Source organism: Lepidochelys kempii, chromosome 11 (genome assembly GCF_965140265.1).
Source record: "Lepidochelys kempii isolate rLepKem1 chromosome 11, rLepKem1.hap2, whole genome shotgun sequence".
Taxonomy (NCBI): domain Eukaryota; kingdom Metazoa; phylum Chordata; order Testudines; family Cheloniidae; genus Lepidochelys; species Lepidochelys kempii.
In genome coordinates this window covers 27,675,535-27,689,172 of record NC_133266.1, presented here as the reverse complement: position 1 = coordinate 27,689,172, position 13,638 = coordinate 27,675,535, and the positions used below count along the sequence as shown (strand labels likewise).

At 37.2% G+C, this 13,638-nt stretch overlaps 1 protein-coding gene across 8 annotated transcripts in view; it reads right to left on the bottom strand.

Annotated features, from left to right (window-relative positions):
• RIF1 (replication timing regulatory factor 1) overlaps window positions 1–13,638 on the bottom strand; it is a 61,084-nt gene that overhangs the window by 26,234 nt on the left and 21,212 nt on the right. For 7 of the 8 annotated variants that reach the window (XM_073305452.1, XM_073305453.1, XM_073305455.1 and 4 more), the window contains 9 exons: window positions 13,058–13,168; window positions 12,687–12,749; window positions 11,162–11,262; window positions 9,674–9,760; window positions 8,729–8,802; window positions 8,380–8,560; window positions 5,698–5,805; window positions 4,387–4,533; window positions 13–112 (listed from right to left, as the gene is read on the bottom strand). In XM_073305452.1, the coding sequence (XP_073161553.1) occupies window positions 13–112; window positions 4,387–4,533; window positions 5,698–5,805; window positions 8,380–8,560; window positions 8,729–8,802; window positions 9,674–9,760; window positions 11,162–11,262; window positions 12,687–12,749; window positions 13,058–13,168 (972 nt within the window). The remainder of the gene's footprint in view (window positions 1–12; window positions 113–4,386; window positions 4,534–5,697; window positions 5,806–8,379; window positions 8,561–8,728; window positions 8,803–9,673; window positions 9,761–11,161; window positions 11,263–12,686; window positions 12,750–13,057; window positions 13,169–13,638) is intronic. The other variant, XM_073305456.1, reaches the window with a different exon arrangement.

The following is a 13,638-nucleotide window of genomic DNA, read 5'->3' as shown; positions in this document are numbered from 1 at the left end:
AATTTTTCTTACATCTATTTTTTGGCTGATATTTAGTACCATATGGTGTAAAGTTGATGCAGTCAACCATAACTGATACAATATGGGTGAGACCATCCACCATTGACAGGTTCTAAGGGGGGAGAAAAGCAAAAATCATTAGCAAAGCCAAATTCATGGGGGTAGAGAAAAACGTGAAACAGTGTTTAAAAGAAACCTAGTAGTGATTCTGGGTAACAATCTGGATATGTGTTCAGAACTATAATACATGGCAAGGAGACAAATGCAATTTTAAGCTGCAAGGAGGAAATCATCAGGGCCAGGTTACCAGCTAGTCTAAGTCAGCATCACTCCACTGAATTCAAAGCAGCAGATTTACACAAGCTGAAAATCCTATCAAGTCTTTTTATATTCGTCTAGCTTTATCACATGTACTACTGCATTCAACTCTGACATCACATTACCAGAAATACCTGCAAATGGAAGGAGTTTAGAGAGGAACATCAAAAGCGATTATAAGTCTAGAGGTTTCAGAGGAGTAGCCGTGTTAGTCTGTATCAGCAAAAAGAAAAGGAGTACTTCTGGCACCTTAGAGACTAACAAATTTGAGCACAAGCTTTTGTGAGCTACAGCTCACTTCATTGGATGCATGCAGTGGAAAATACAGTGGGGAGATTTTATACACACAGAGAACATGGAACAATGGGTGTTACCATACACATTGTAATGAGAGTGATCAGGTAAGGTGAGCTATTACCAGCAGGAGAGAAAAAAACCCTTTTGTAGTGATAATCAAGGTGGGTCATTTCCAGCAGTTGACAAGAACGTGTGAGGAACAGTTGGGGTGGGGGCAATAAACATGGGGAAATAGTTTTACTTTGTGTAATGACACATCTACTCCCAGTCTTTATTCAAGCCTAAGTTAATGGTGTCCAGTTTGCAAATTAATTCCAATTCAGCGGTCTCTCTTTGGAGTCTGTTTTTGAAGTTTTTTTGTTGAAGAATTGCCACTTTTAGGTCTGTAATCGAGTGACCAGAGAGATTGAAGTGTTCTCCAACTGGTTTTTGAAGGTTATAATTTTTGACATCTGATTTGTGTCCATTTATTCTTTTACGTAGACACTGTCCAGTTTGGCCAATGTACATGGCAGAGGGGCATTGCTGGCACATGATGGCATATATCACATTGGTAGATGTGCAGGTGAATGAGCCTCTGATAGCGTGGCTGATGTGATTAGGCCCCATGATGGTGTCCAGGGGACACAAATCAGATGTCAAGAATTATAACATTCAAAAACCAGTCGGAGAACACTTCAATCTCTCTGGTCACTCGATTAGACCTAAAAGTGGCAATTCTTCAACAAAAAAAACTTCAAAAACAGACTCCAACGAGAGACTGCTGAATTGGAATTAATTTGCAAACTGGATACAATTAACTTAGGCTTGAATAAAGACTGGGAGCAGATGGGTCATTACACAAAGTAAAACTATTTCCCCATGTTTATTTCCCCCCCAGTACTGTTCCTCAGATGTTCTTGTCAACTGCTGGAAATGGCCCACCTTGATCATCACTACAAAAGGGTTTTTTTCTCTCCTGCTGGTAATAGCTCATCTTACCTCATCACTCTCGTTACAGTGTGTATGGTAACACCCACTGTTTCATGTTCTCTGTGTATATAAAATCTCCCCACTGTATTTTCCACTGCATACATCCAATGAAGTGAGCTGTAGCTCATGAAAGCTTATGCTCAAATAAATGTCAGTCTCTAAGGTGCCACAAGTATTCATTTTCTTTTTATAGGTCTAGAGGTATTGACCCCTAATGAAATGTTTATATTACAATGTATGGCTAGCTGAAGGACATATTACAATATTACAATGTATGGCTAGCTGAAGGACTGTCACACTAAGAGCAAACATTTTTGGTTAAAATATTGTAAACACAGCAATAAGATCTTCATAACAACGAACGCCATAAAGTAAATTCAATGGTCATATGATTAATCAATTGTTAATAGAAACACTAAGTTTAAGAGAGAACATTTCCCTGAACCCATACTATTTGCACAAAAAAAGACAACAACATTTTGTTTAAATAGTTGTGCCAAAACTGTCCAACTTTCATAGAATTTATACTTTGAAGTACTTCAATTTAAAATAAGTCTGAGTGCAACAGCTATTACTGAAAATATAAGAGTCAGGCGCAAAGTTTCCTATATTAGGATTAACAGATGTGGTAGTATCAAGAGGGAGTTTAACAAGTGACAAACTTGTAGCAATGCAATTGTGTCGCTCAATTTCTAAGGCTTGACCTTTGTTGTATTTGTTCTTAAAGGAACTAAGTGTGGTTAACAAAATACAGTTAAATTTACAAAGTCTAAAATTTTATGACAACTTAGTATATATTTACATGTACACACACTGCCAGCCCCCTATTTTGCCTGTCTGATCTGTTCTTATAAATAGGAGAACCAACTGAAACACAGTAGGAAGAGCCAGCATGATTGCAAACAAAAACAAATGCTATACGCCTTATTTGTTGGTAGGGCTACCCACCTGAGAAACTGATAACTGATTAATCTTCTTAACCTTATTTTACAAGTTGACAAATTATTAGTTGGATAGTTCAGGTTTAAGGTTGTCAACCTCATTTAAATTTAAATTAAATTTAAATATGTGGAGTGTCAGTCGCAGTGGATTTAGTAGAGTGTTACTATACTTCAGTACTTAAAGCCCAAATCCAAAAATGTCCTTGAGTTGCAGTTTTACATAGAGAGCATAATCACACAATATTTGTATAGCTAATAATTAGTGTCCAGGTTTAGTCAACCGAAATTGCCTCAAAATCTCCTGTGCAGCTTTCAGTTTGCATAAAGTTCTATGCATCTGTTCAGTGGGATGGGAGGCCTAAGGATGAATCAGACACATTACTTTACTAATTTAGGGCTTGCCCACGTTTCAAAAAGGACTAGATCAAAGTGTATACATGAACCACTAATACGCATCAGCAGGTTCCACACGGACAGTTAGTCTGCGGCAGGCTAGTGCAAGTTAGATTCACACCCCAGCTTGCTACAAATTAAATGTTCATTTAGACAAGCTCTGAGGACTTCCCATATTGATTATAAAATTCTACTTCTGTTCAGATGGAACAGCCCTCATTTTATGATTTCAAGTTTACTGAATTGTGTATTTAACCACCATATTAGGCAGCAGAGCTTTCACTTCATGACAAAGCCATCTCCTATTAGACAATGTAAATTCCATTCATGATCTGTAAACGGGTTAAAACAAAATGCTTGTTATCTGTATAACTAATGTTGCTGGGTTATATTAAAAACTAGAAATTTGCTAAAGACTTGATATTTTGATAAATGCTTTATAAAATATTTTTATAACCTATTCATGTGTACATTTACTTCAAACTGTCTCTGAATCAACTCCTAATTTCTGTAGGAAAAGGATTATGTATTTTTCATTTGATTTGTGTAAATAATTCTGACAGTAGTGTACTATTTGCTGTAGTTTATCATCAGACCTACACTGCTTAAGAAGCTGCTAACCTAGGCTGAAGGGTATGGTACCACATTTACAGTACCATTAGAACTAGCACACATATGCCTATCTTTGCTACAACCACACCTGCAGTGTAGACCTAAGTTCCCTCTAAGCTGCGGGGCTGCATAGCTGCCTATTAAGCCCTGAGCAGGGTCAAGGCTGCAGAGGGGTGCCTCTCCCCACCGGCCAAAGCACGGACTTGACCCAGACTTGCCACAGCAGGGGGAAAGGAGCCCCTCCCTTGGTACAGCCCAGCCGGAGTTACCGTGGCCGGGGAGACGTGTCTCTCCACCCGCCCTGCGCTGCTGTGGTGAGAGAAGGCTGGGGGGAGTCCTCTCTCCCCACCGCAACCCCATGGCAGCCTGGACCCCAAACCCCTCATCCCTGGGACCACCCCAGAGCCTGCACACACACCCCCCCCACAACAACCCTTTGCCCCAGCCCTGAGCCACCTTCTACACTGCAAACCCAGCCCCACCCCAGAACCCTCCTCCCCCCCACACCCCAACCCTCTACCCCAGTGCTGAGCCCCCTCTCACACTCTGAACCCTCATCCCCACCTCCACCATATTAATTTTGTTATGTGCACCCCACATAACCTCCATTGTGGTGCACATAAAATTCATTCCACAAATGGATGTAAAAAATTAGAGGCAACACTGGTGTAAACATACCTTTATAATCGAACTCCTGATGTTTAGCTTTGACTGGGCTTATAACAAAAATTGATGGTTAAATTTAAATTTAATTGAGTAAACGCAAAACAAAAGTTAAAGTGGGACTGTTTTTCCATGTGCAGACTGCACCAGCAGGAGTTTTGTATAATTTAATATTGTGGTTTATACTTACTACTAGGGCTTCATCTTCTAGTCCAGATATTTTGGCACAAAGTTCTTCGCAGCACAAATTTTCTTCTGCCGTTGCCACTAAAGCAGCACAGCGGGCAAATGTTTTATACAGCTCTGACCAGGTGCGCAACAAGGACTTCATAGTGGGCTTTAAAAACCAAAACAGAAGTTGTACATTTACAATTCAAAATAGTAGTTTGCACAATTTTTCCTTCTTTCTATACGTCAGAAGTCAAGGTGGGCAAGCTATTTGATTTTCTTCTTGAGATGTGGTGAGGTATCCACCAAGTCTAATATTGATTGTCTTTTTATATTCCTTTCTTTATTTGTCAATAGAACTATACCAAGTAACTGAAGCCTCACCTACATTCTTCTAATAGGAAAAGCCTTTTCACATTTCAATTAACAAAACTGCATTGCTTTAAGATCTAAATATAGATTGATATAGATAAGAAATCCTGTGGTTACAAGTTTTGCTCTTTTTTCCATATCAAAAGACTATAAAATGCCAAGACATTAACCTTAGAAGTACAGAACACAAGTTTATTTTTAAGAACATAGAATAAAAATGCCCATACTAAGTCAGACCAATGGACGACGTAGCCCAGTATCCTGCCTTCTGACAGTGGCCAGTGCCAGATGCTTTGAACGGAATAAACACAGCAGGGCAATTATCAAGTGATCCATCCCACCATACAGTCCCAGCTTCTGGCAGTCAGAGGGTTAGAGATACCCAGGGCATGGGGTTGCATCATTGACCATCCTGGCTAATAGCCACTGATGGATCTATCCTCCATGAATTTAATTCTTTTCTGAACCCAGTTATAGTTCTGGCCTTCACAATATCCCCTGGCAACAAGTTCCACAGGCTGATTGTGTCGTGTGAAGTACTTGCTTATGTTTGTTTTAAACCTGCTGCCTATTAATTTCATTGGGTAATCCATGGTTCGTGTGTTACATGAAAGGGTAAATTACACTTAACTCATTTTCTCCATACCACTCATGAGTCTATTGACCTCTATCATATGCCCCCTTAGCTCTTTTTAAACTGTATATACAGCATGGTGCTCATTTCAAAGACTTCCAGGTAAGCAGAAAAACTGAAAAATTAATAACTTACACTAGTTTAAAAGTTTCTAAGAGACAGAGAAAGATTTAAGAATAGCCAGGTGTGAGCTGATATGGAGCCAGCTTACATCTTATACATAAGATTCAGTACCGTAGACCCAAAGGAAGATTATCTTACCAATGTTTAATGTTTACTAGAAACACTGCATTTTTACAGAATCTAAGATTTGTTTTCATTTCTTACCTGTGGAAATTCTTGAATAGGGAAAATGTGGCTCATGGGTAACAGCAGTGCACTGTAAACAGCATTAAAGTTGTGTTCCAATGCATCTCCCTGATTTACTTCACTAGTCTAAATAAACCAAAAACAATAACTTATTAGATAAGTAACGTACAAGGAGCAAAGGACACCCGGATTAAATTTGGTTTCTAGTTTTTTAAATAAAGTTTTTACAAATTAAGACTAAAGTAATTCCATTTTAATGTGAATTAAATCTTTAGTTACTAGCCCACAGTGTTTGCTAGAGAATCTAAAAATAGGCTATCAACTAGTTAAACAAAAAAGCAACAATGACGGTTCAATTTTCAATGTTGAGAGAAAAATGCAAGAGTAAACAGAATCTATAAAACAGGATTCCAAGAATCATTTTGAAGCAACAGAAACTGGTACAAGCATGGCTGAGAGCTATTTTTGTTTACAGTATCACCAGGTTGAATCATAACTGGGATTGGCTGTCTGTTACCATCCAATTTTTAAATTTGCAACCATTTTTGATTTAAAAAAAACTTTACACATTACACTCATGTGACAACACGGGCTTTTAGCTACTAGTGAAAATCAACATTTGTGAAAAAATGAATTCTAAAATTTAATTCAACTTTAATAACTAGAGATTTTATTGATAATTTAGGTGACTCTTTAAATACTTTAAAAACTATTTATAGTTTTAAGGCCAGGGGACCATTATGATGATCTAGTAGTACTTCCTGCATAACACAGGCCAGAGAATTTCAGCCAGTAATTCCTGCATCAAGCCTGTGACTTCTGGTTAAGATAGAGTATATATTTTAGAAAGTCATTCAGTTTTCATTTAAATTCTTCACATGATAGATTCTCCATCTCATAAGAACGGCCATACTGGGTCAGACCAACGGTCCACCTAGCCCAGTATCCTCTTCCGACAGTGGCCAATGCCAGGTGCTTTAGAGGGAATGAACAGAACAGGTAATAATCAAGTGATCCATCCCCCGTTGCCCATTCCCAGCTTCTGCCAAACAGAGGCTAGACACACTATCCTTGCCCATTCTGGCTAATAGCCCATTTCATTCCTGGGTAAGCTGTTTCAATGATTAATTACCCTGTCTAGTATGAATATATTTAGCTTCAGATGCCGGCAGTTGAACCTTGTTATATCCTTGTTCAGTAAAAATTTCTCTTTATGTAGGTACTTATAAACTGATCAAGTCACCTTTTTACCTTCTTTTGACTAAAAGTAAGTAGACAGTGTCTCGCTCTAAGGCTTGTTTTCAGGATCTCAAATCATTGTATCTTTTTTCACTTTGTCAGCACCCTTTTTGAAATGTGGAAACTAGGAACGGATACTACATTTCAGTAACAGTCTCACTAATGTCAACTAGAGGAAATAGCATGTCTCCGCTTCTCACTGACATTCTTCCCCCCACCCACTTCTGCTGCTCTCCTGCTGGTAATAGCTCATCTTAAGTGATCACTCTCCTTACAGTGTGTATGATAACACCCATTTTTTCATGTTCTGTGTGTATATAAATCTCCTCACTGTATTTCCCACTGAATGCATCCGATGAAGTGAGCTGTAGCTCAGGAAAGCTTATGCTCAAATAAATTGGTTAGTCTCTAAGGTGCCACAAGTACTCCTTTTCTTTTTGCGAATACAGACTAACACGGCTGCTACTCTGAAAATTCCCCCCACTAATACCTACAAGTATACACCAGCTGTCCTAGCCACACCCTCGCATTGAGCGATCATTTTCAATGGGTTAGACACAAAGACCCACCCCAAATTCTTTTCAGTCACTGTTATGTAGGATGTAGACCCCCATCACATAAGTATGACCTACGTTCTTAGTGCCCAGACGTATGACCCTGCATTTGGCTGGATTCAAATGTGTGCTACTCAAAGGAGCCCAGTATACCAAGCAATACAGATTTTGTAGAACTGGCCTGTCATTTACTACCCTTCCAATTTGCATTATCTACAAACTACCAGCAATGATTTTTATTAACTTAATTGGTCCCTTTAATTTCAAAGAGGAGGAAATACTACAACACAAATCAATTATGAAAAGTTATTTATTATTCCATCTACTTGATGTGCAATTATACTCTAAATAGTGACTCAATTATGACATTGTATTTCATTGATCCTATATAAAAATATTCAGTTTACAAAAGGTTGGTTTATATAACAAAGCATCAACCTGGACTCTTTTCTTCTCAATTATCACAAGCCATAAAAATTCTGCAGGGCAAGTTATGTTCTTCATCACACCTGTGCAACTCCACTGAAGCTAATAAAAGTACTTATGAATTATTCACATTTGATATCTGAGAAATATGAAATATCAGCAATGTCATATTGACATCACTTTTCAGAATAGAGCCATACTTTAAAATCTACTTTTGGACAGCCTTCCACTATTGATCAACTACAAACTACTATTAGTCTCTCTTGTAAAAAGATGAAGTAATACTGCATTGTCTCTGTCTAACTAAGGGAATAAACTCTTTGGGCAGGTGACTGATAACTATTTTTTTGTTTTTTTAAGAGCCAGGAATTTACCAAAATGTCAAAATATGCTATTTCTTGCATTTATATTATCATATTCTCATTGCTGAGAAGGCAATCACACACTAAAATGCTTATGAATATATGGTATAATACTATACCTGGTTAATCCATTCAGTCAATGGGTTAACTACAATACTCCACATTCTCCAAAGATGTTCCTTATTTTCCACCTGTTTTGCACACTGATTAATAATGCAGAACACGGACTCACTGAAAGCCAGAGGAGATGTGGGGCCAGACAAAACACAACCCACAAGGACTTCCAAGTTTAGGAAGAACCTAAAAACAAAAGTTTAAAAGTTAGATAGGCAATTATGGGGGGAAGTATTATTTAAAATTCACAGGAAAAGCCTCTAAAATCAGCATACTGAGGTACAGAAGAACAGGACAAGTTTGGTAACAGAACAAACGAACATTCTCAAATAGTTCCAGAATAGGATCACCTACCTCTCATCTGTTACACACCATTCCAACAGATTATCACGGAAAGGTAGCTGAATTAAGAACAAAGCTGGTGTTCCCTTGCAAGAAAAAAAATATTTAATCAGCCTTTTGAACTGTATTTTCATTAATGAAGTGTTTATTTCACAGTCAGAATAGCGTATAGGGTGGGGGGGTTTTCAGTTAATGATCCAGAAATGAAATATATAGGAGCCATATAAATTTAACTCCACGAGCCAGTAATTTATTCTGAATCAACTAAAATTCTGAACTTGAATTCTGTACAAAAAAAAGTGGTCACTTAATTATAACATCTAGAAACTAAAGCATGAGAAATCTGAATCAAATTATTCAAACACCCTTACCTCGTGCAGAAAGCCACCATAAACTGCCAGACTCCTATACGGCAGATTTTGCATTTGCCAAATTATTACCAAAAACATATTCAGAGTAGTCATGAGCTAAGTTTAATTATTTTGTCTCTTGAACATTTTTTGTGACATACCACACATGTAGTCAATCAATTGGCTAGACTATTAATCAACATACTGCTCCATCAATAACATGTAACGAAAGGTTACATAACAGACCTTGTGGTCTTCTTGGGTACTGTCTACAACCCTTGCAACAAATAGTGTGCTCAACAATACAAGGAGGTCACTTTCACAAATATGTCTCTTCAGAGTATTTTTCAGACATGAGGAATTGCTAACCCTGTTTCAACTCATTTTAATCTCATTTATTGATGCAGTTAAACTGTCTGTGACAAGTGAATGCTAAACTTGTTCCAGACATTCTAAAATAAAAATACCAGTGAGAATGTATAATTTCACCAAGATATGGCTCTTTTGGTTTACATAGTGTACCGTGAATATGCACTGTACTCCAACTACTTTCTCTTAAGTATAAATACTAACAAAATTTTAAAAATATAATTTAGGTTTTACTTACATTTAAAAGATCCATGTCAGCAACCTGATATGCTGGTGATCCCAATACTTTTGAAGGTAATTCTTTAATTGTAATTTCTATAAGGGACTGAGGGAAGGAAGCAAACAAGAAAACAGGCAACTGTTAAAAAAACAGAATCCTTCAGAACAGACTATATATAAATGTCTAATCCTATGCAAGAGATAAATACTAGCAAGTAAATGAGAATCCAGATGTTAACTGGTTTGAAGTTTTCTGTAGTGGCATAAAGAAAGCAGCCTTACAAACAATTGCTCTCTGAAGTAATGATAACTTAGGAAGAAAAGGGATACAAAGGACTGCACCACAACTAAAGGTGGGTGAGTGGTGGTGGTGTGTGTGGGGGGGAGGGGGGCAAGGGGGAAGGAAAGAGAAAGGAAGGTCAGAAACCGCTGCAAAAGGTGCATTGCAGCAATGACTCACCCCCCACACCCAGGAATGTGTATAAAGGTACGAAACATGGGTGGGGCAAGTCTCTATGTTCAAGCAGAGAGGAACTCAACACCTACCCTCCCTCCCCTAGTGGAGGCAAATGGCAGGCCGGGTTAGGACCTGTTGCGGGCATTACGCTAGTCATCCCTTTTGAAGGGGGGATGGAAAGGAATTTTTCCTGCATCACCAGAATTAGCTTCGGTGGAATGTGTCTTTTTCGCCTTCCTCAGAGCAGGTGTGAGGATGGACCTTTTCTGGTGAACAGAAAAGGTGGTAGGCCATGTCGCAACTTATTTTGTAATAATGGGCAGATGTTCACTGCAGGTACACCACTGGGAGGGCAGCCAATGACCAGATAAATGGCCGGATAAAGGATTTAAAAGGAGGTCCTGTATAAGGGAACAGAACGGGGGAGGGGGGTTCAGGGACTCCTATGATTGGTACAGCAGGGAGCAAACCCCCCCTGTTCTCATAGCCCTCCTTAACCCTCTTACGAGGCTGGTGGATGGCAAGGTCCAAGCCATGGGTTGACTGGGGGACCTGGATGGAAACAAAGGGGGGCTGGCGAAAGCCCTGGAAAACTGAGTTGAATAAGCATGGATTAAACAATGGGGGGGCTGGTGAAAGCCACAGAGAATTGATTTAAATAAGCATGGATTTGCCTGCACTGTACACTTTATCTGCCCGGTAGTCCCAGACATCTATATAAAGTTGCAGCCTGATTAAAACCCATAACAAGTCTCCTGTCCTTCTTGCAGTATACCCAGACAATGACTCACACCATGGGACTCATGCTGACATTTGATATATACTCCTTAAGGGTTCTTACAAAAGAAATCTATGTAGTTTGCCAAAAGAACTTAGTAATTTTTATAAAAGAATTTTAAAAATTGTCAGCTCTTTAGAGCCAGAAGTTTTGGTGTAGCCATTGCAGGAAACGGATATCAAAATATAGAAGGTTTCAATTATACAATATTTACTTAACAGCACATAAAAAAATTATCGGTTTAATAAAAAAACAAAAACAAAAAACCTTACCAATGTTTTCTGAACAGGAAGAGTGCTTGAGGTAACTATGTTTTTTAAGGCCTGTAATAATAGTGTTAACATTTCTGAACCTTGCCTTTCTTTCTTATTGCCTAAAAAGATAAAAGTAAAAAGCATGTTCAAGCCAGAGATAAAGCTACAGAAGTCTGCAGAACAAAGCACTAATTAGTGTGATCATCACTTAAAAATTATTTTTACTGCAACTAAATGAATCTTAAGGCAAGGACATTTTCTGAAAAAAATCAATACATAATGTGGACTGTAGCACCTTACGTCAATTTTCAGTTCCACTCTCCTGCAATTATGAAGATATGCAATGAACTGCCCAGAGAAACAGATACAAAATATGTTATTTATAAACTGTGCTACGTACTTTACTAAATAATTGAGAGACAGTCAAGAAAGCTGAAATGCTTTGACCAGGCTACAACTCTTCCATCAGCATTCACAGTGTGAAGTCAATGCAGTTTATGCTCCTAAATTGCTTCGGTACTTTTGAAAAATCTCATCAGAAATTACCTAAATATGGGTTTGTGAGGCTAACTTTTGGCTCCTTTTTTAAAATGTAAAAAAAACTTTTAAAAAGTTCATAACTTTGTTAATGTACTAAAGTCTAAACTTCTCACTGTTAACACTGAAGCAATTCTGTTTTGAAATAACAGATTTCACGCCACTAAGAAAAGTATATATTAAAAATACAATTTTAGCTCCTAATGCTGCAAACATTTAGACAAATGCTTAACTTTAACCATGAGTACTTTAACCACAAGTAGTCCCACTGACTTCAATGGAGTTTTTTGTGTAAGTAAAGTTACATACCTGTTTAAATGTTTGCAGGATCAGGGACTTAATATTTTCAGTGTTTTTGTTTTTGCCTACAGCAGCAGAGTTTTGTAAAATTCAGATAAGATACCCTATACCAGTAATGGAATTCTAAAAAAGATAGCATTTACAATTTTGTTCATTACAAATTTTAAAGTTGCAATAGCCCAAGTTTTAAAATTAGTTTTAAAGAGCTCTACCTGACTCAAATCATTGATTTTTTTTTCAAATCAAATTTAAGTAATTTAAAATCGCCTTGATTTAAATCACTCAACCCTGTTTAAGAAAAATGTAATCTAAGACATGATATAAAAAAATAATATGGAAAATGGACTGAGAGGTGACAAGACATACAGCAATAAGACCACATGGAGATGATTTTGGTATGCTCACATTTTGATGTTTTCAATTTTTAATATATGATATGTAATCCTTATGATGCATACCCTTATTATGGGGCTAGGCTGCATAACCCTTACTCATGATGAGGACTTCATTACAAAAGTGGCATAATTTAGTCCCTTTTGCATACATATTATATATTGTACAAAATTAGATTGCATCTTGTAAGTATCTAGAAATAGTGGGTTTTTATGAAGAATTTTACTGAATAGCCGAATACTTTCAGGAACATACCCCCCAAAAAACCTCGTATTTCAGTCATCAATGATAAATGTGAAATAAACATTATTACCTGATTCAATAGCTGCTTTCACAAAATCAATCATATGCTTCCATATAATATTTAGCATGGCATCTGCAAAACAAAAAGTGAAATTTCCATTCACAGAAGTCAGTGAAGAATACGGAGCAAAAGAAATAGCAATGCACATAGAAAACAGTTGTTCAGTTATGGACTTTGAAATGAATTTTAAACGTAATGCAACAACGCATAGACGAAAAGATCACAAACACAAAACTGGATATGTTGATAAGAAAAATGCTATTTTAACATTTTCATTATTACTCTATTAAAAATCCTCTTCCCTACTTTTTAATTTTATTTCCCTTCATCTCAAAATTACTACACAAAATAAAAAGGTTATTTCACCATGAAATTTTTACCTGGAACCTCTTTTCCAATTGCAATGAAGCCTTCCTGAACTGCATTTATGAGTGTGCTGGCATGCTTACAAAAAAAAGAAGGGCTACTGATCAATGGATATTGAAGAGGCTCTAGGAGAAAACAGAAAACAAATCTGACATACCACATGTGGATTATTATTATTATTTTTTACAGTCAAGAGTTTTCAAGAGATAGCCTAAAAGAAAAATCAAGTAGAGTGTGTTCTTTAAGTTAGTTAAACAGAAATTAAAAGGTACATTAACTACAGTGAAGTCCATGCAAGCTGCATGGACACTTTTCAAAGACACCATAATAGAAGCTCAACTTATATGTATACCCCAAATTAAAAAAACACAGTAAAAGAACTAAAAAAGAGCCACTGTGGCTTAACAACCATGTAAAAGAAGCAGTGAGAAATAAAAAGGCATCTTTTAAAAAGTGGATGTCAAATCCTAGTGAAGTAAATAGAAAGGAGCATAAACACTGCCAAATTAAATGTAAAAATGTAATAAGAAAAGCCAAAAAGGAGTTTGAAGAACAGCTAACCAAAAACTCAAGAGGTAATAAAATTTTTTTAAGT